The 21,495-nt window shown below is 41.0% G+C and overlaps 4 protein-coding genes across 5 annotated transcripts; 1 reads left to right on the forward strand and 3 right to left on the reverse strand.

Annotated features, from left to right (window-relative positions):
- Positions 1-250: 250 nt before the first annotated feature.
- On the reverse strand, positions 251-9,922 carry ndc1 (NDC1 transmembrane nucleoporin). Its single transcript, XM_089008333.1, has 18 exons — positions 9,773-9,922; positions 9,267-9,387; positions 9,091-9,192; positions 8,470-8,644; positions 8,273-8,399; positions 8,088-8,196; positions 7,218-7,269; positions 7,010-7,142; positions 4,988-5,080; positions 4,832-4,913; positions 4,603-4,770; positions 3,626-3,874; positions 3,452-3,564; positions 2,851-2,901; positions 2,718-2,781; positions 2,544-2,644; positions 1,284-1,444; positions 251-864 (listed from the first exon to the last, which is right to left on the reverse strand). Exons 1-18 carry the CDS (start codon positions 9,809-9,811, stop codon positions 801-803), a joined length of 2,004 nt encoding a protein of 667 aa, XP_088864459.1. The 5' UTR covers positions 9,812-9,922; the 3' UTR covers positions 251-800.
- A 578-nt stretch (positions 9,923-10,500) lies between these two features.
- LOC148891387 (uncharacterized) lies at positions 10,501-11,269 on the reverse strand. Its single transcript, XM_089008667.1, is given in 3 exon segments — positions 10,501-10,564; positions 10,566-10,603; positions 10,605-11,269. Coding segments are annotated over 3 exon segments (711 nt in total). The 5' UTR covers positions 11,214-11,269.
- A 1,153-nt stretch (positions 11,270-12,422) lies between these two features.
- On the reverse strand, positions 12,423-17,884 carry yipf1 (Yip1 domain family, member 1). Of its 2 annotated transcripts, none has more exons than XM_089008239.1 (10): positions 17,811-17,884; positions 17,461-17,573; positions 16,864-17,006; positions 16,688-16,768; positions 16,351-16,438; positions 16,139-16,255; positions 15,315-15,481; positions 15,026-15,208; positions 14,798-14,893; positions 12,423-13,202 (listed from the first exon to the last, which is right to left on the reverse strand). In XM_089008239.1, exons 2-9 carry the CDS (start codon positions 17,492-17,494, stop codon positions 14,813-14,815), a joined length of 894 nt encoding a protein of 297 aa, XP_088864365.1. In that variant the 5' UTR covers positions 17,495-17,573; positions 17,811-17,884; the 3' UTR covers positions 12,423-13,202; positions 14,798-14,812. The 2 variants fall into 2 exon arrangements, with proteins under 2 accessions (XP_088864365.1, XP_088864366.1); XM_089008240.1 differs by having other exon boundaries at positions 17,840-17,858.
- A 259-nt stretch (positions 17,885-18,143) lies between these two features.
- Positions 18,144-21,096, forward strand: lrrc42 (leucine rich repeat containing 42). The gene is made up of 7 exons (XM_089008426.1): positions 18,144-18,825; positions 19,067-19,198; positions 19,266-19,387; positions 19,558-19,643; positions 19,726-19,839; positions 19,907-19,991; positions 20,684-21,096. The coding sequence occupies exons 1-7, from the start codon at positions 18,422-18,424 to the stop codon at positions 20,959-20,961; spliced, it is 1,221 nt and encodes a 406-aa protein (XP_088864552.1). The 5' UTR covers positions 18,144-18,421; the 3' UTR covers positions 20,962-21,096.
- Positions 21,097-21,495: the final 399 nt, after the last annotated feature.

Below are 21,495 nucleotides of genomic sequence, written 5' to 3' on the forward strand. Positions count from 1 at the left end.
TCTTCATCAATTGTGATCTGTTTAGCTGGGTTGATAGCTTTTTGCATCAAGTGTACAGATGACTTGTGTGGGTTATTTGTGGAGCCTGAACAAAAGTGTGAGAATAGTGAAAAAATGACTGGAAAACAGTTAAAATATCACACTCACACTTGTTTTTTTGTTTCAAGCTCTGTCATCTCCCTTTCGTGTGTGTGTTTGCTCACCCTCTCTGCCTCTCTTTAATGTTGATCTTTAATGTACCCCCCCCCCCCCCACTGCTGGGTTCTTGACCAATCACGTGGCTTTAACCGAAGACTGGGGGCGGGGAATAGAGGACAAACACGGTGGCCACCATTTTCTTGTTAGAACGGGCTCGTTCGCGAACGACACATCACTCATTGTGGCAGCTCCGTGTGTATCCCGAAAAATAGTTCGTCTGCCAAGGTAAAATTTTCATAAATGTAACGTTCGTAAACCGAAAAGTTCGTAAGCCAAGGGGATCGTAAACCGAGGTCTTACTGTATATGAAATTTTGACACCATCCGAATGAACTCTCACCTCAAAATGCTCATCTCTGAAGCTTCCCTGCCACCAAGATGCCCTGAAACCTTCGCCACGTTCTCTCCTCTGAGATTATTTTCAATGAAACCTGGAGATGGTGTTTTTTTCTTTTTTGGTTACATCATATTTTTATTTAACAAACAACCTAATATGTACAAAAAGGCCCCTGACCTGTGAGCGTTTATTCATTGCGCTCATAAAAATTAAAAGCATCCATCATGTGCTCTGTATCAGCATAATACAGAGATGTGAACATCAAGTCATTCCTTGTAGTGCAGGAAAAGCTGCAGCCTTTTGCGGTGCTCTGCCGACATATGAACAGCACTGAAAGGGGTGGAGGGGCAAGAATAAAACGTTAGTATGTATGCCCGTAGACCAGGGGTGTCAAAGTCATTTTTTGCTGCGGGCCACATTGTATTTATGGTTTCCTCTCGAGGGCCGTTATGAATTTGGGGAACCCATTAGAATGTTTAAATCCCTTCAAATATTACATATAGAGCACACAGCAAATTAATGAATAACTCGTTTTCAAATCTGAAGTCAAGAATAATGACTTTTATTGTGGTTGACATCCAAAAATATGAAATTTTGGCTCAGATTTTAGCAATCATCATGGAATTTAACAAGTTTGATTTGCTTTCACGGGCCAAAAAAAATGATGTGGCGGGACGGATTTGGCCCGCGGGCCTTGACTTTGACACCTGTGCCGTAGACGGTGAGACTGACTCAAACAAGAAACTCACTTCAGGTGATCTCCAAAGGTGGTGGTGATTCGATAAATGGCCGTCTTGAGCGCGGCCCTGAGAGCAAAACGCAGCGTCTTGTAGGCAGGCTCGCCCATGCCACCTGCTGTACGCAACGGTTTAGTGGAAGCATGGGGCAGCTTGAAGTGTCGGTCTACTGCCTGTGAAGAAAACCATATAGGTAACGTCCGAGTTACGAGCGGGTTCCGTTCCGACAAAACAGTCGTAAGTCGAAGTCGAAATGCATTCTAAATAGCCGACGTGATGTTTACACGACAGGATACTATACAATGTCAATTTATTGTTTTTTTAAAGCAACGTTTTCTATTGAATACTATTATATACCGAACTGTTTACAGTTTATTTATAAATTTTATAACTTTTAGTGTCATTTTTATCATTTTATATTTCATATTATCGATTTTTATTACTGTATAACTGTACCGGTAATGTATACAAAACTGTTTACTGTACAAGTGTGTGAAGGCGGAAGTAGTCGCCGAAACATGTCAGGTATTTGAACACCGACAATACACTGTCTGTAAGTAAGGAATCTGCTTAACATTATGTTTACTGTACAGTTCATTTATAAATGTTATACTTACCCTGCTCTCGCTGCAAACAGCCAGAAGAGGTCGCCCGCAAAGCCAAGAGGACACACGCTTGGACTCAGGCGGACGGACGCCAAAGGAAAAAAGCAGTCTACAGTACTGAGATGTTGCCAAGACGGTATCTGCACTGTATAACTACTGTATTGAATGTCGTCACGCATTGCTGTGCAAGTGTGTGACATGCTGGCTGGCCACAATTGTAGTACGTTTTGCCGGCTGCTTGCACGCTGCAGTGCCAGGCGTAGAATTAAGAAAAAAAGGGGTGGGTGTGGTCGTAAGTACGAGTGGTCGTAACTCGCGCCACTCGTAACTCGGAAGTTACCTGTATATTTTTTATTTTTTAATTGACTGTCTTTTGTGTTGTGTCATTTTATTTCATTTAACTTGAAGATGGTGCTGCGATAGTGGCTGCCTTTACAGCAGCTCCTATATTCTGTTCTTCTATTTCTTTTCCTCTTACTTTCATAACTTTGCTACTGTGAATTTCTCCATTGTGAAACCAATAAATGTTACCTTATCTTATTTTAATGTAATAAAATGTGTATTTAGGCTGTCTTTCCATTTGTATGACCGTTAGGAATGCTGAAATAATGCAAAATAAGGATCAGGAAAGTCCAAGTCCTGGTTTGGTCACTACAGTATAACTGACCTCTTGCAGAAGCAGCATTGTGCTAAGGATGCTGGGTAATGCCGTCTGCACCACGCCAAAGTGGTCCTCCGAGAAGGAAGCTTGAACCAGGTAGGATAGTCCTGGAAAACATTCACGTGGTTAATCTCACACGTTGAAAGAGGAGGAGGAAATTTGTTTTTGTTTTTTGTTCACCCTCCAATGCCCAAATGTGGGCCTGGCTGTCGGCAAAGAGCGCTTCGCTGGAAGCTTCTGGAAGCTGCAAAAAAGAAAAAAAGGCATTAGGCATTCGCATTAAATGTGGTTGAGTGTTTTGTACAGAGCTCACCTTGTTGAACAAATACGCGATCAGCACACGCTTGGACAGGAAGCTTTTAACCTGAATGGGGTAAAGTTAGTGATTTACTCATTGAAAAGTGTGAGTGGAGCGCCATTCCCGAATTTGTTCGGGTTTTGTTTTTTCTTGCAGGGGTGGCAAAAAAGCGCTGGTCAGACCTCTGGCAATGTTTCTCCTTCCCATGAGGGGGCGACTTTTGCCTTTTGTCCATGTTAGTGCTTTGTTCCTGCTTCAGCTGTTGTTAAAGCGCTATATAAATCTATGTATTGTATTGTATTGTATTTTGTACAGCCGCCACCATTTCACGCTCAGATAACTCCAGACCCATATAACATATGACATAACTTTTTTTCTGATGAAAGAAGTCTAAGGCTTGATTGCTTATGTAGTCCTACAACTTAATAGTCTGTGCCTCCTGCAATTTGAGTGAAAATGACAAAAACCTTGGCACTGGAGTGGACACATTTTTGCACATCGTCTGAAAGTGAATGATTGAAATGGAGATGTTGTGGGATTCTTATGCATACTGTAAAGAGGCCATAGCTTCTTCATCTTCCGCTTGTGTACCAAAGCACTTTTCTTCAGTACATACCTGTTCTTTCCTATTGTGGAGGAACTGGGCCAAAAGACTTGGTTGCTCTGCAACCTGCTTGGGACTGGGCAGTGGGGAGGCGGACTGCAGTGGGCTGCCACCAGCCTGCGAATCTGTACGGATTGAGTGGACAAGTGACTATAAGTCAACCACAGAGTTCCACAAGTACATTACCTGTGGAGGTGGACCACAATTTGGGGGCCCTCCTCATAACATGCGGGCTCTGCACGGAGCCATGCCATGGCGAGCCCTGGTAAACAGATGTGGCGAGACGTCGCAGGCCCGGTGAGGAGAAGTAGCTGTCCTGGTAGGGTGGGGTGAACGGTGCCGTTAAGTGTCTTGGTTCCGCGCTGCCAAAGACACAATCTGGACTTTGGATCGGGATGTTTCTGGCCATTTGACTCCTCTGATCCTCTGAGATGACTTTCAATGTTGAAAAAGATGGCAGCATCCATCAGGTTAAAAAAAGAGGAGTCAATAATTCATAAATCTCCAATAAGACTGAACATATTTGATAGGAGCCTGACAGTTGCAGGAACTAAGTGAGTTTTTGGTTGTTGTTTTAACTTCAAGATGGCGCCATGACAGTGGCTGCCTTTTCAGCAGCTCCTGTATTTTGTTCTTCTACTTCTTTCATTCTATTCCTCTTCCTTTCATAACTTTGCTGCTGTGTAATGTAAATGTCTCCACTGCAGGACTAATAATAGTAAATCCAACCCAATCCAAGTAACATACATATTGTCCTTGGAACTGCAACAACAAATCAGAAAAGGTCACTGGAACTTCAGTTCCAGTGACCTTTTTATACATTATATAGAAGACCTAAAGTAACAGAAAATAATTATCAATAGTTCCTGGAACGACAAGGACAAAAAGGTACGGAAACTACAAACACTAAGAAGTAAAAAAAATAATAATAAATCCCGGAACTGCACTGAAGGTAAAGTTTCTTGCAACTACACATCTCTGGTGTTACGAGTACAAAACCTCGACCCAATCAAACAGAAAAAGCCACTGAAACCTTCAATGGGAAGAAATAGGTCTTCAATGCTCTGCAGTTTAAACTATTCCAATCACAATCGTGAAAATCCCCCAAATCAGCATTATCGGATGCCCGTTTCAGGGGTTCATCACCAAATGAGATCACTTACCCGAAGATGAACCCGACGAAGACTTCAGTTCGCCATTTCCCGACGGAAGCGACTTAGCTCTGCCATTGGTAGCCACGCTGTCGTGGTATGTGATGAGTCGTTGGGTCAGGTCCGCCAAAAGCGATTGACACTCCTTGCTAATTGCATTCCAGTTGTGAGGATGTCCACCTGTTGGAGAGTGAGGGAATGGGTGTCATTTGAATTTCCGTTGAAATATTAACACACATACCTGGCTGACTTAGGCTGAACACCTCGCCACGTCGCCATGGCGAGTGCTGAGAGAGCAGAGCCAAGTCTTGCAAGGCTAGGAACTGTGAAGGCGCAGAGATTTCAAGTAAATTTCCAGATATTGCAAAGAGACGGAGGAGGAAAGCTGGAGGACTACCTTTAATATTCCTGGTTGTGGTTCAGAGAGAACTCTGGGAAGACATTGGTGCACATCTTCTGTAAAAGACGACTGTATTGGGAAACTGTAGCCCTGTGTATTAGGAGCAAAATAAAAGCGAGATTCATGTAATCTCTGTTCAATCATGACAGCGATAACGGCATGACATATGGCGACAACACCATAGATATGTATACCGTATTTATTCAACTATAACGGACACACGTGGATAACGCACACCCCTAATTTTCAAATAAAAATCGGTATAAAATTTTGTTTCACTTTTTCTCGGCTCAGATCAAGCAATGTAAGCGGCAACACATGCGTCCATGATAAAAATCATTTATTGACAATGTAAACGTATTCACTTTCTTCGGGTGACAGTCTATCAATTAAAATACATAATACGTATGAAGAACACTGGATCAAAACTCTGGATATTGGTAATTGTGCAAAACAACAATGCTGAAACTCATGTTTCAGTGTGGGCGAGGAAAGGAAATGAAGCGTAGTTAAAGAAATGGTAATCAACAATAAAAACAATTTTAAAAAAGGAGGAATACGAGTGATCTGGGTCTTTCTGCGAATCAAAACTGAAGGGCACCTTGACAACAGCTCGACTATGGAGAATAGCCATGGAAATGCTGCCCCCTCCCGGAAGGGATAAAGCATTAAATATACCGGTATATGAGACGTTTTTCCCAGGCCACGTATATAACCCAAACTGCACCCAAACTTTGAGTTCATTTTTAGGTAGAACATTTTGCGTGTTATACTCGAATAAATATGGTAATTACTGCAATTTCCAGACTTTAAGCCGCGACTTTTGTCACAAGCTTTCACCCTTATGCAACGATGCGGCAGATTATGATTTTTTTTCTCACGACCGCCAGTGGCGCTCGAGCACTAAATGTAAGAGTGAGACAGGGCGAATACCGTATTTATTTGAGTATAACGCACAATATTCTCTACCTAAAAAAGAACTCAAAGTTTGGGTGCGCGTTATAAACGAGGCCTGGGGAAAAAAAATTCTCATATCTATTTATTTAATGCTCTATCCCTATTTTCACCCTCCAATTTCGATTCTCGGAAAGACCCGGATAACGTGCATTCCCGTTTTTTGGAGTGTTCATTAGCATTTCTTTAGCTAAGCTTCATTTCCTTTCCTCGCCCACACTGAAACGTGAGTTAAGCATTGCGGTTTTGTAAAATTACCAATATCCAGAGTTTTTATTGTCAATAAATGATTTTTATGTCAATGCGTGGTCTGAGCCGAGAAAAAGTGAGACAAAACTGTATACCTTTTTTTAATTGAAAATTAGGGGTGCGCGTTAGACAACGTGTGCGCGTTATACTCAAATAAATACAGAATATGTCGAAAAGCCAGTCTGCTGCGTTACGGCGTGCACAGCACAAGAAGCTCTGGAGGGACTTTACCTCAGGATGAAAGTGACACAGCAACAACGAAAGAGAGAATCAGAGCGTGTGTGGCGAGGAATATCTGACGCTATTCCAATCTGATATGCAGGAGGAAGACTTCCATGGTTTCAGTTTACAGGAGGATGTTTTTGTAACCAGTAACCAGTTTTAGTCAGTGCTAAAGTATTTCTTCCGTGTCTCAGTGACTTTGTATGTTTTTGTACCCAGAACTGTTAGCGAGTGCTAACATGTTGTTGCCGTGTCGCACTTTTACCGGAATATTATTTTTAACCAGCCCTCTTCGGGCTGTTCTATTACCGTAATGCTTGTTGTGTTGCTGCCGCATAACAGGCAAAGTTAATGTATATTATTAAAACTTTGAACACTTTTTCTGTGTACCGTCTTTCTTTATAAACATGCGGTTTATAGACATGTGCGGTTTATGCAGTTTATGTATGTACACAATGTTTTTTCCTTTAAAAATGTACTGGGTGAGGCTGATAATCAGGTGCGCTCTTTAGTCCGGAAATGACGGTACCTCTCTTGCTCCCAATGCCAAATGATGACACAATGAAGTAGTAAGAAAAGTGTATGGACACACACCTCTGTGATAAAAATCCTGAAAAGCAGCAAGGCCATGTTCCAAGTGAAAAGTAGAAAGGTGGCACTGGTCCACAGGTGGTAGAGCAATGTCAAGTCCAGAAGTCCGCTAATGGTGTCCAGACGGGGAGTAGAACTGGGAAGGAAAAGGGAAGACTTGTGAATATTGACAGGCACATTTGAAAAAACGATGTTCGGAAAACAAACCGACCTGTTTAAATGAAGGCTGAAGATTTTACAGATCCACTCTCTTGGGATGTATCCTGTCAACAGAAAAAAAGAATAAGGCAGCGTAAAAGTTCATATGGACAGTGGGTCTCATGGACCACTGGCATCTTTTCTTTGACGCCAATTGCTATCATATTTTCCGAAGTATAAGGTGCACCCCCAATGAATGGTGTATTTTCAAACTTTTTCCATATATAAGGCGCTGCGCCTTATGCACATGTTTATGTATAGATTTATTCATGTATCTATGTATTTATTTCCTTATTTATTTAGGGAGTAATTTATTTACATGTTTTTTAAGATCCATTCCTTTAAAAATGTGAACGTATTTTCCGATGTATAAGGTGCACCCCCAATGAATGGTGTATTTTCAAACCATTTCCATATATAAGGCGGACCAGACTATCAGGTGCACCTTCAATGAATGAAAAAAGTTTTCCAAACATCATATATAAATCGATAAAAGTTTTCCAAATATAAGACTCACTACATTATAAGGCACTACATTAGAGGCTGTGGTTATGCATTACTTCTTCTCCAGGGGGAAATTGAGTCAGTGGCTGCTGACAGGAGTTGCGAGACCTGTTGCTGCTCAATATGACTTTGCATATAAGGCTCAGAGTAATTTTTGAAGAGAATCAGGGCTTTTGGGTGCGCCTTATACACCGGAAAATATGGTATTCTAAATGAATTATATTTACAATATTGCTATGTGTCTTTAAAAGCTCTGAAGCGGAGTCCTGCGTACCTCAAAGCACCGGTGTATCTGGACTTTTAAATCCTTTTAGGTGAATTTTGAGACTCAAAGAAATGAATGTGTTGTGGTAAACTCATGGAAAGAAACATTACATACCCAAAAAGTAATAGACTACAATGTAGTTCCTAATAGAATAAACTGCTTGGGCAGCACTGCACTTCACCACCAGTGGCAAGGACTCCTTAAAACGAAGGTACTTGTATTGCTGAGGAGGGAAGAAATGGTTCAAACAGACAATCAATATAAAATCACTCAACAGACGTGTCTCACAGTACATGTACCTGAACGGTGGGAAAAGACACATAGTTCATGTTGTGGATGACGCCAAACAGGTTGTGGGAAAAGCCCACAAAAGCTCCCGCCAGCAGGAATATGAGATGGTACTCGTTCAGACATATCTGAGAGGGACTATAAGACAGTTATGAGTGCACGCTTTGGCAATTAGGGAATCACAAAAGCTGCGTGATAGCAGACTTACGCATCTTCAACGCCGCAGGGGTAGGTGTGCATCTCGTAACGGCCCCTGATGTTGACCGCTGCCCACCAGGTCACCATGAAGCCCATGAAGCAGTGGACTAAGGAATTGGCCACGTGACGCGGGTGCAGTAGCTGACCCAACAGAGCGATTTTGGAGCAGGCGACAGTAGGGATGACTAGCAGGAAGCCAAAGACAAATCAAAAGTGGCAAGTACAATATATATTTTTTTTGTTTTATGGGGGGTTCTGGCCTATGATAAAACATACAGCAGGGTAACAGCGACTGTAAAAAATGCAGTTTTTGATTAAAATGTAGAATTATATGATTCCTGTCAAATAACTGTTATTCAATTTAATCTAAAGTGTCACACAAAAAAATCTAATTGTAAAAATTATGTAAATTAATTATTTTTCCCCACTCAATTATTTCACTGACTCATTTTTGTAATGTTGTGATTTCTACGTTGAGTCAGACTAGCACAGAGCCAGATAAATTATATTTATATGCCTGTCTTTTTGGTATTTTTTTCTTTTAAGCACCAAACTCCAATACAACAGAAGCAAAAACAGAAAGACAACAAATCACAAGAATATTTCACACTGTGATTTGAACCCCACTCACCCGTATAATACACAAAGATCAGGAAGCCAACAATGGTGGTGACGCTGCACAGCAGGACAAATGACAAAATGCCACTGGCGCTTGTCACTAGGGACAAACATTCTGAAGAGAGAAGACAATTTGATTTGGACGCATGTTAAATGATCAGGTGAAATACAAAATAGAGACCGACTGACCTGACAGGGTCTGGATTGGGAAAAGAAGACTGAACTTGCTGAGGATGACAAAAACTGCCGTGGATGGTGGCAACAAGAAGACAGCCCAGGCAATGCTGGCTGCAGCCCTCCAGCAAATCACCTACATATACCGTATTAATTCGTTTTATTGCATTTGTATTAATTATGTGTGGTCATTTCGATAAAGACCACATGATGAACTCTAAAGTTTCAGTAGTACCGTGGGTTGGGGTTCTATAATAGCATTTAAATGTAATCATTGATACTCGTGTATACATCTAGATTTAGTCTCTGTGAGATTTCATGACAGGATTCATAGTTCAAAACTGTGGTTGAACAAAAGGTTAGGGTTTCAAAACAGGTTTGGGGATTTAAAAAGGGATACGTGTTCAGATTTGAGTTACACACATACATTAGTTGCTGTTATAGGCTAGCATGCTAACTAACGCCGGTCGACCATTGGAGGAGCGAGGGGGGAGGTCGACTTTAGAGTGACAGAAACTCACCTTGCGGACAAACCAACAATTTTGGTCCGCAGAAAACATAATGGAGAGCGTAAAGTATTTCTTCTTTCTTCGTCAAAACTTCTAAATTGCCATGATGCCGCGCCACTTTCGTTCAAAAGGACCTTCAGCAGGACCAACATTATGAGAGGGTCTCCATGTGTATGCCTGTTTTAAAATGACGTTTTTATGTTTTGCAGAAATGTTGCCTTTTGTGACTCGGATGACTGGGATGTGTTGAAATAGTTTTGATGACATGTTGTATTGGTTGAAACACAACGTCACGTTTTGAGATATGTGTCTAACAATTTGCTTCAGGCATATCCAAAAGTATGCGTCCAGACTGAGCTTGAAACCAAGAGGCAATTTATTTATAAACTAGACAATAAAACATTTTTATTAACCTTCCTATGATCCTTATATAAAACGCATTTTACCCATGAGATAGATTTGATCCCAGTTATTTCCAGCCATTATGTGCAACAATCCCTCGTTTTTCGCAGTCAATGGGGACCAGGACCACCCGCGATAGATGAAAATCCGCGAAGAAAAAGTTATAATAACCCACGTGCTAAAACAGAGGGGGCTTAAATTCTTAAAATGGGGAAACATAGCTATGCACTCACTTAGTTTTAAATGCAATAAAATTGTAATTTTTAGACAAACCGGATTTGCCACTAATCATTCCTGGATTGGTAATGTGTGACTTATTCTATGAGTTGCGAAGCCCTTTACTCATCATATATAAAAGACTTGTTTTGATAAGTGGTAAAGCTCTGTCTATCAAATGTGATCTGCATCGTCAGTCTTGGTCTCAAAAGCGTTGACCGGTAGGTAGCATTTTAGAAGCACTGATGTACATGTCCGTCTGAATGGCCTTCTGGGTAAAAGTGGGATTTTTCCCCGGCTTGAATGGGATGGCAGGCAGAGCTTGCTGCTCCCGCTGTATCCTCTTGACCTCCCACAGCTTGAGTAGACGGCGGTGGTTGTTGGTCATATCCTTTAAGTTCTGCTGCAAAGACTGGACCTGCTCCTCCAGCAAAGTCTTGGACGTTACAGTGTTGGCCAGGTCGGATGTCAATTTGTCCACTGTAAGGCCGAGCTTGGCCGCGTTGTCTATTAAGGCGTTGCATTCGCGCTCCTTCTCATGCAGGTCGTTGACAATGTCTTTGGTGGTCTTGCCGTGAAACTCGGGGCTGCGCTCCAATCCGATTTCCACACGCAAGGCCTTGACTTGCTTTTTCAACTCCTTGTTCTCCGCCAGCAGGGTCTTGAGCTTCTGTTTCAAGGCCTCAGTGGAGCGCAGCCTGGACTCGAACTGGCGGAGTTTGTCCCGCAAGATGCCCTCTCGCTGGATGGCGTCATCCCGTTCCTTTTGACATTTCTCCAGGAGTTTTAAGATCTCAAACTTGGATACTCTATCACTTTTAGCAGTGGCCATCATACCACAAATCGGCGTTATAAAGTCATTGTTTCGCGTCCTCCAAAAAGTCCGCAAGCGTCTACCTGTGAGCTGGATCGACACTGAGCTGCTCTCACGGGGTCTGTGCCGAACTCTCGTCTGTAACCCAAGACGGGTGGCTAAGATGACCTGTAATTAGGTCACCAGCTACCACCACTGATGACGTTTCCAGTGACACCATTTTTTTCATCACTCCCCATTTGCCTAATTAAACATACAAACCTTAAAGTAGAATGACGCACATCATGGAACCTTAGATTGCTGAAATTTTAATCCACAAGTGAAGCATTTTGACATATAAAAAAAAATGATTGTTGTTTCTTATTATAAAGTGATAACAAATCAAACGTAATTGGTTCCCAGAAAGTGAGTGTATGGCGAAAAGTTCGTCTTCCAAACATTTATTTCTCATCAGAAACCATTAAAATGAGAATAATCTGTTCCTAGGTACCCATAAAACATAAATTTCTACGAAATAAGCTTTAAAAGTACACATAATATACCTTATTTTATGTATAATAAATGTGCTATTGTTTTGTAACAAGAAAAAAACTGTACTATATAATAAAGTCGTTTTATTTACCTTTGTGATGCTAATAGTCAATGGATGACGAACTTACAGGTTGCCTCTTGATGATATCCGAGTGAAGTTGCCACGCATTCTCGGCGATAATACCCTCACTCACATTGTCCCCTGCTAGCTGCTTTTCATGAATCCAAATCAACAGAAGTTTTTCAACCTCTTCTATTGCCTGAGACCGTTGCTTAGGCAACACAGAAACACCCTTAGCCACACGTAGCAATGGTCAAATTAGCATACTGGTACAGGGGTGACAAAAACTAGCCCGCCAGCCACCGTGGCGCCGTGTGGTTTGGTTCGTCCGCCGAAAACCAGTTCGTTAGCCAAGACTATATGCTCGCGAATTTAATGTTTGTGAGGTAAACACTTTGTGAGCTACAGCGTTTGTAAACTGAGGTATCACTGTATTATTATTACTGATGTTTTTTTGTAATTTGTCATTTATACATTTAATATTGCCGTCAAACAAATACACATTTTTATCAAATGTCGCCTGCCGATCAGCAAATATGAATTATTAAATAAAATGACAGCATTTGAAATTCACAATGTATTTTTTAATATATGTAATACATTGGGGCCATACTGAAAAGAACGAAAAAGAAACAGAATGAGGTAAATAAATACATCATTTTAATATTGGGAAAACCATTTTTCTTTATGCCCAAAACCTTATTCATAAATGATAACTTTATTCGAGTCAAATTCTTTATTTTTGAAAACTCGCAACTTTTCGTCATACAACTTGAACTTTTCCTGAATTTCTCTACAAAATTCTGACTTGATTATTTGCAATTATTATGACACATGAGAATTAAAAATATATATTTTTAAGAACAAAGACCTCATAATGTTACATGACCAGTGTTGTAACATTTGAAAAACAAAGTTTTCATTTCAAGGACAAAAAAAATGAATTGTATTGTATTATTATATTTATCTGATGATCATCAACCAAACAATTTCGCTTTTTCCCTTCATTAAATTATGATTTATCATCTCATTTCTTTTCTCCTTTACATTTGACATTTTGTTGTTGCTTCAGTGTGGCATAAATAGCTCCGGTACGCTTGTCGACATTATTAAGAAGGAAAGAAGATTAAGTACAAATTCTATGGCGTGCTGTCTGAATCCCACTACCCGAATATTCAATAACAGCATCCATAATGTCTTTGATGCCATTTAAACACCTGTAAGATTGGTCGTGCTTTGGCGATAAACAGAAATCCGTAGTGCAACACCTCAGCGATCACGTTAGAAAGAACGTACTTGGTAGCAGTGCACTAAGCGTACTCGCCCCCTCACAGTAGGTCATAAGGTGAAATCCAGACGGCCCATGACTTCATCGCCACACTGCAACCCGATTCTCTTCAATAAGGCAACAGGAGACGCTGCAATTTTGGAAAGGTAAAAAAATATATATTGAGAAAACAAAACAAAGCGGACATTTGCTTAAAGTTCTTGATTTTGATTAGACAGGATTGAGGGGATTTTTTTTTATCCCACCAATTATGACAAAGAAAGATTATTTGTTTTATTCCTCCCTTCAATTCTTTTTACTTATTTAGCTAACCAACTGTCTATCTAGCTAGCAGCTAGCCAGCTGTCTAGATAGCTAGTTATTTGCTATCTATTAGCTATCTATCTATCTATCTATCTATCTATCTATCTATCTATCTATCTATCTATCTATCCATCCATCCATCCACTGACCTACCTACTGAGCTGGCTATTAGCCATCTATTAGCAATCTTTCTATCTATTTGAGTTACAGTAAAGTCTCGTTATATCGATAGTCCCGGTTATATCAATACTATTTCTATGCTATTTCTATGCACGCACGGAGAAAATTACATGCAAACAGGGTCGGATATATCGATAGTCCCGGTTATATCGATATTTTTTCGGACTCCCTTGAATATCGATATAACGAGACTTTACTGTACTTCCATGTTGAGTGAACGCTGGACCGCGTGGCTGGCTCCCGCTGCTCACCGATAGGAAAACGCATCCTGTTGCAGTAAAGTCACTTTGGGAGTTTTGAAAGGCGCTCATAAATTAAATGTATACAGTGATACCTTGGCTTACAAACGCTTTAGCTAATTAATTTTTTGCCTTACAAACATTAAATTCGCAAGAATATAATCTTGGCATACAAACTAGTTTTCGGCAGACGAACCAAACCACACAGCGCCACGGTGAGTGGCGGACTTGTTTTCCACACCCCCTCTGATTGAGTGCAGACGTGGTTTGTTATCGTTTGGCGTACTTTTGCTATTATGGGACCGAAAAGGACCTCATCGAATTCTAGTGTTAAGCCTAAAAAGACATTAAAGAAAATTATGGTCAAGCAGAAGAAGATCATCGAACGAGGTGTGCGTTTGTGTGACTTTGCGTCCCAGTACCAGTATGCTAAGTCGACCGTTGCTACGTGTGGCTAAGGGTGTTTCTGTGTTGTCTCAGCAACTGTCTCAGGCAATAGAAGAGATTGAAAAACTTCTGTTGATTTGGATTAATGAAAAGCAGCTAATAGGGAACATTGTGGGCGAGGGTATTATCGCCGAGAAAGCACAGAAACATTACTCATTTATCATCACGAGGCAACTACATCACAAAGGTAAATAAAATGACTTTATTATACAGTACAGTTTATTTCTTTAATTACAATCCAATAGCACATTTATTATATCTAAAATAAGGTATATTTTGTGTAGTTTTAAGGCGTATTTAGTTGAAAATTATGTTTTATGAGGACCTGGGAACGGATTATTCTAATTTTTAATGGTTCTTATGGGAATAAATGTTCGGCAGATGAACTTTTCGCCTTAAACTTTCTGGGAACCAATTAAGTTTGTAAGCTGAGGTATCACTGTATTATTAAGGATGTCGTCCGCCTTCAAATACCAGAATGTGACATCATAGGGTATCGTGGCATGAAAGAAGGGTAAAATAAATCCAGAAATTAGGTAAAAAAAGTTGGCTCTACCTTTTAATAATCTTCTCATGTAGCATGCGGGACCACTGCTGTCATCGATCGATTGGTGAATGGTGCCACCGGTTCGGCTTTGCTGAAGAAATACGCCTAAAAATTGATTAAACAAAAGACTTACAGACATGCCGGCTAACTCAGCAGACCAATTATGAAGATGTGAGCGAATATGCGAACACTGGCTGTGTGACAAAATGTGTCACGAAGGAAATGTGGAGTGTTTACTTTGCATCCGACGGCGAGCAGGGCGTTAAGCACCACAATTGCCAACATAACCGCGGCGATCACTTTGGGTTTGTCGTCGCGGACGGCGGGCCAGAAGGTGATGATGAGGACAGAACCGGAAAGGCAGAGCGCCACCACGATGGAAAGCCACCGCAGCCACTCGTACGGGAAAATCCACAGAACCTTGTGTGGAGAACGACAACAGGTTTGTAAATGACTGCAGGGAAGAGGATACAATACAGGGCTGGGAAGACAATTTTTGCTATTTTTGACAGATTGAAAAACTTACCACAGCAGGAATGTATATGGAAAGTGAGTATCCATACACACAAACAATCTCCATGAAGGAATAAGACACCAAGTTCATGATCTTGTTGTTCCGCCAAAGTAAGAAACCCCACACGGCGAGAGGAACCAGCCAAGCGTAGCTGAAGATGGCCGTCGCAGCTATGGTGACTGGGATGGAAAATAATGCACTTTTAAAGCTCGGAGAAGATATACAGTTATTTCAGACAGCTAAAAATCTTTTTGGGCTTTGGGTAAGCTATTGGCCTTGTGGGGTTAAGTTAGTGGAGTTTTTTTTAACTCATTCACTGCCAGACGATGTGCAAAAATGTGTCCGCTCCAGTGCCAGGGTTTTTGTCATTTTCACTCAAATTGCAGGACTCACACAACATTTAGTTTTGGCACTACATAAACATTTAATTCAGCGTAGGAAACCTTATACTCTCTTCTATCATCAGGAAAAAACAGTTAATTCCTAAATTATCAGAGCTTGAAATTGGGTCGGCTGTACGAAATACAATACAATACAATTTATAGAGCGCTAACAAAGCGCTAACATGGACAAAAGACAAAATGCTGCCCCCTCGTGGAAGGGGAAAACATTGCCAAAGGTCTGACTAGTGCTTTATCTGCACAGTGCCGCAAGAAAAAGCAAAACCCGAACAAATTTTGGAATGGCGCTCCACGTCACACTTTTAAATTCCCAAATTAATTCGGGAATGGCAGTTAATTGCGAAATTTTCCCTTGCTTGGAGTATCAAGTCTCTCTCACTTTACGTATCACACATAATAAATAATTAATTTTTTACACATTTTTATGGCACTGACCTTTTCCAAACTCAGGTGTGTACTTGTAGTTTGGCTTTCCCAGGTTCACCAGGAAGGTGGAGATGTTTCCACTGATGGCCATTGCAAACACAAGCGTGGTGCAGATCCAGAACGGGCCTGAATGAGGATGCATTCAAGTATCAGCTCGATACAAACTGTAAATATTTTAAGTTGATCTCAATGGGGAAATAAATGTGTCTCTGCTAGCTGACCATAGAGATCGGGATTCCTGCGGAGGTACACGTGAATGAAGTTCTTGCCCGGCCATGGCAGCACTGAGCCAACAATTCTTTCCGTTACCTGAAAGAAAATGTCAAATCATCATACATCACATACACGCGCCATAAATGAATCGATTTTTAGTGTATATGTATTGTATTGTACAATCAAGTTCACGTGGTTCTGCTGCTTTTTATTTTTTTCCCACATTCTAAGCTTGAGGAATTGTCAAAATGTGTTTCAGACTGTCTCTCCTGTCAAATATCACTCAGGGGTTTTGCACCATTCAAATATTTGTGCTCATTTTTTTAAAAACAAAATCAGACTTACATGGTGTGTGTCGACGTCGAAAAACTGTTGGTAGTATTCAAAAGTCCAGAATGGGATGCTTTTCTTCTCCCCTGATAGAAGCTTTAAGGTAAAATAAATGAATCATTTCAAAGGAAAAATGATTAAAAAGCTCCTAACAACATGTTTGCGCCAAATCCACATCATAACCATTTTACCTCAGCTTTGTCATCTTCTGCTGTTAGGTCTTCATCAACACTGGGAGCAAACCCACTGGAAAACTTCGGGTTCATAATATCATCCTCGATGCTGATGGTAGTCGACTCGCTAGTCGGTGCTAGCAGACTGCTCTCTTCAAATTCTTAATTCATGAGAGAAATATGTAAAACATAAGTTCAGTTGCACTGGTCAAAGATCATATATTTTTTACAGGCTCCGAAATTGGGAACATCTGGGACTCCTACACGTAATAATGGGACTGTGTGGAATGTACTATAACAAGACTGCAAAAATACTGCACACAATTGTACCATATACATCTTCTCAATCAGTTCACAATTTATATGAACTTAAAAACATACCCAAAAAATAATACAGATTTTCATAATGTACATGATATGCTGATTGATAAATGTATCAATGTAAGCACATAGTTACAGATGTGTGTACAATTATCTGTCATTAGTTGAATAACTTTATCAAAAGTGTTATTGTTATGAATTACATTATCAATGTTTGTCATCAAGAAAGTCCACAACCCGATAATACAGTGACATTTTGGAACAATTTAGTAAACATGTTTAAATATCACGCACCTTGAAATTGAAATGGGTCGTTTGTAGAAGCCATCTATGCCAACCAATTGGAGAAACAGTGGTCAGTTTGCAAGTTGAAGTGAAAGAGAAGCTGTGGTTTATCTCTTGGTAAGCTGTGAGAAAATTAAAAACAACACACGGTTTAGAGGCGTTCTCCATAACAAGTGACAAAGAAGCACTCGCAAAACAAGCCAGCGTCACAGCTTGGCTACTTGTTAGCATGTCCACATTCCGGAAACGAGGACTTTGCGTCATACACGTACACTGAAACAAATAATCAATACCACTCATTCGTGTACGAGAAAATATTGAGTTTAAATTTCGACCACAATCGTAAATGAAATGCTCACTTCAACCATGCAAGATCCGAAACTCATGCCCCAACTGTTAGCCTACGTTGACGGAAGCAGGATCCGGATGCGTTAGCTTTGTAAATAGACCGGCTTCTTCTCTGTCGTTTTTCAAAATAATATTTGTGACATGTTTTAATCGTTGGTACAATACATGTTTAACAAAAATCTAAGACTATTGAGTTATTTCATAGCAATAATGCTGTTTATTATAATTGTTTTCTCAATTATCTTGATAATATTATTTTTTATCTCTAACCATTCTTTTGATACCACGAATTGAAAGTGACATCCGGCAAAACTGTCACGACACACTGTCATTAGGCCATTCAAACGAAAACGTTCAACAAGTAAAGAAATTAGACTGCAACCCCACATTAAACAAAGGGTCAAATGGGGTGTGTACAATACGTTGTAGATAGACAAAGACGCATTAAGTGTCGTGTTTGGCGTGTGCTCGTGATAAAACGTGATGTTTCTTGTCAAATACCTTTTATTTTGACACCAACAAAAGCAATACAGTACTAAGTCGAAAGTAGGCCCTGGCTTGAATTTTGAAAGGAACAGAAATACATCAAGTTGATAGTGTGGTAAGGGAGTCCACGCCAATAATGGACGCCAGCGGCGTGTACGTGCGGGAAAGAGGCAAACTGCGTCGTATCAGCGACATCGTGCTCAAGCCTGTGGTGGGCTTATCGTCATCTTCGTCTTCTACCTGTCGGCGGACCGACCCACTGGTGCTTCGTAAGGAGCACTTCGTGTTTACGTACAACGCGGAGGGCAGTCTGCGTTACAGCAGCAAGTCGCTATTTGACATCACGCTGCTTTTCGTGGCGGGCAACGTGCAGCATGTGGACTCGCTGGTGGGATTCCCCGAGCAGATCGGCGACCGACTTTTCGCGGCGGCCGAGGAGAACCGCGTGTTCCTAAAGCCGGACGTCTCACCCAAAGCCCTGCGGCTCTTCAGCGACGCCTATGGGGAAATGGTGCTCGGCTCCCTCTGTCTCAGGAACAGGTCTGTCGGAATGCTACCCACCAACCCGCTGTGTCGTTATTCATTGAACGTTAACAATCTAAACAAATACGAGTTTGATTAGTTCTGGGATGACGCTCGCAACCCAAAACATTCGCCTCACGAATCGTCTTTCACCATTGAAATGAACAGGAATGCCATCAATCCGTTCCAGCATTCCAGAAAAAAAAACCAAATAGTATGGTTTTAACAATAGAGATGTGATCCTTGTGGTGTCCTGCAGGTTTCCTCTATTAAGTGAGCGTATCACTGACATCAAGACCTTCCACAGTTTGAAACGTTTAGACCTGTTTGGCTGCCGCCTGGGCGACAACCATGAGATATTCCAGCACCTGACATCCGCCTCTCTGGCAAGGTGATAATCTGCTCTGCGGTCAGTGTTGACTCATCGTGCCGTTAATTTTTGCTTTCTCCTCTTGTAGATGCTTGATTCAACTCTTTATTGGCGGCAACGGCCTGTCAGACGCTGGCCTGCAAAGACTGACGGCGCCAGTGAGAATGATGAGGAAAGGATTGGACTGTCTTCAGTCCCTGGACGTTTCACGTAAGTTAGTTTGCAAAAGACTGTAAAGAAACTGTCTCGTTATGAAACAACTACATTTGCACGTGAGGTTCAGATGTTGCCCATTTGGGGTCGCCAATGTAACTCCTGCGTATATTCTTCTCATAGGCCAAATAAAAAGATAAACACTGAAAATTATTTCTCTAAACCAGATAATCCCCTTTCTGAGAGGGCTCTCCGCTACCTCAAGTGTCTACCAAAGCTTGATAAACTGGACATATCCGGCACTGGTGTGAAGGTGCTTGAGGCACACACAAGTTGGTTCTTCTCTGCACTTAGCTGATTAATATTCAACAAAAGAAAATATTTGTTGTTTGCAGTTTGGCTCAAGACTCAAGTCGAGCATGTGGGAGATGCTGGGTCTGACTTATTCTGAAAAGGCGTTGGATGTCTTTGATCACTCTGGATGTAAAACACAAGGATGGGCGAAACAGGTAACAAGAGTTGTTGTTTTTCCTGAAAAGTCGCTTTCTTGTGTGACATCTTATGTGTGGTCATCAGGTTGTAAACCAGTGGGAAGCCAATGGATCGCAAATGCCGAAACAGAACAAACTTAATGAGTCCAGGATATCAGCGCTTCGCTTTTGTAAGTGTTTGCCATGCGCCTTTCTGGGTGTGCGGAATCTTCCATGAATTGTCATTAATGTATCTTCTTGAAACCTTTACTCTGGGTTTAGATTTAATAAAATAATTTTAGTAGTCATTTAACTCATTCGCTGCCAGACGATGTGCAAAAATGTGTCCACTCCAGTGCCAGGGTTTTTTGTCATTTTCATTCAAATTGTATAACCCACAGAATATTGAGTTTTAGGAAAAAGCGGTCTGAAAAATTGATGGAGTACATAAACATTCAATTCAGCCCAAGAAACCTTAGGCTCTCTTCTTTCACCAGAAAAAAAAAGTTTATTCCTAAATTATATGGGTCTGGAGCTATCTGAGCTTGAAATAGGTGCGGCTATACAAACTACAATACAATACATATTTGATTTATATAGAGCTTTAACAACAGCTGAAACTCTAACAAAGCGCTAACATAGACAAAAGGCAAATGCGGAAAACATTGCCAGAGGTCTGACCAGCGCCATATATCAGCACCCCACAAGAAAAACCAAAACCCGAACAAATTCAGGAATGGCGCTCCACGTCACGCTTTTCAATTCCCGAATAAATTTGGGAATGGCAGCGAATGAGTTAACCTTTTACATGGCAAAAAATAGTATTCAGTTACTTTTTAAAAGTATAGTACTATATGTAATGTATTTTTATTACGGTCTGAAGTTGGCAGGCAGAAGTTTGTCCGGGAGGTGTTGAACGCGGCACCATTGTGTCGCAACACCATCGCAACAGCCGAGGAGCAACATCTGCACTTCTACAAAGTTCCAACGGCTTGCACCACAGACGACACCACCCTTGACAGAACTTGTTGGAACGCAGGCAGCAAAAGGAAGCAATCGTCCGAAACGTGCAGTGACCGTTCCACGGCCAGTCCGCCGATGAAACGTGCATCGTCGTCGTCGTTGACCGCCGATGACATGGACTTGTTGAACCAATACTGAGATACATGGGCATGAGCATTCTAGTCACACAAAATGACTAGGTTCTAGTCATTTTTGTTGAGAAATGTTTTATAAATAAAGTTATTTTGTATGCATGTTGTTTTATGCCATAAAAGTAAAATATTTTGAAATGTTTTTCAGTGAGAGCCACACGCACGCAAATACGCACGTATGTCATTTCAACAAAATGTCAGAATATATTATTTAAAATAACTTAAAGGAATAATTTTCCGTTCCTCATGATTGGTAAAAAAAAATCCAGCTGAACGATCAGAATAAAAGAACTTGCCTGGTCCAAAGGCGAAGCTAATGCGAGCTAGCCTGCACACTGCTCATTAGCTTGCACGCTTGCTTTCTGCTGTCTCTCACAGAAGTATATTGATGCTAACGTTAGCATGGGGCTTGTGCCACTGATATTCAACTGTTTCATTTATGGTATTGTTTCATTGCAAATTTGAATCGGCCATAGGTCAGTATCATCCAATCAAAATTGTGCTTTCCGCCAACTGCCACCCAAACAGGAAACGAACGGGC

The sequence above is a fragment of the Hippocampus bargibanti genome, linkage group LG11 (assembly GCF_051943395.1).
Source record: "Hippocampus bargibanti isolate YZ-2025 linkage group LG11, ASM5194339v1, whole genome shotgun sequence".
Classification (NCBI taxonomy): Eukaryota; Metazoa; Chordata; class Actinopteri; order Syngnathiformes; family Syngnathidae; genus Hippocampus; species Hippocampus bargibanti.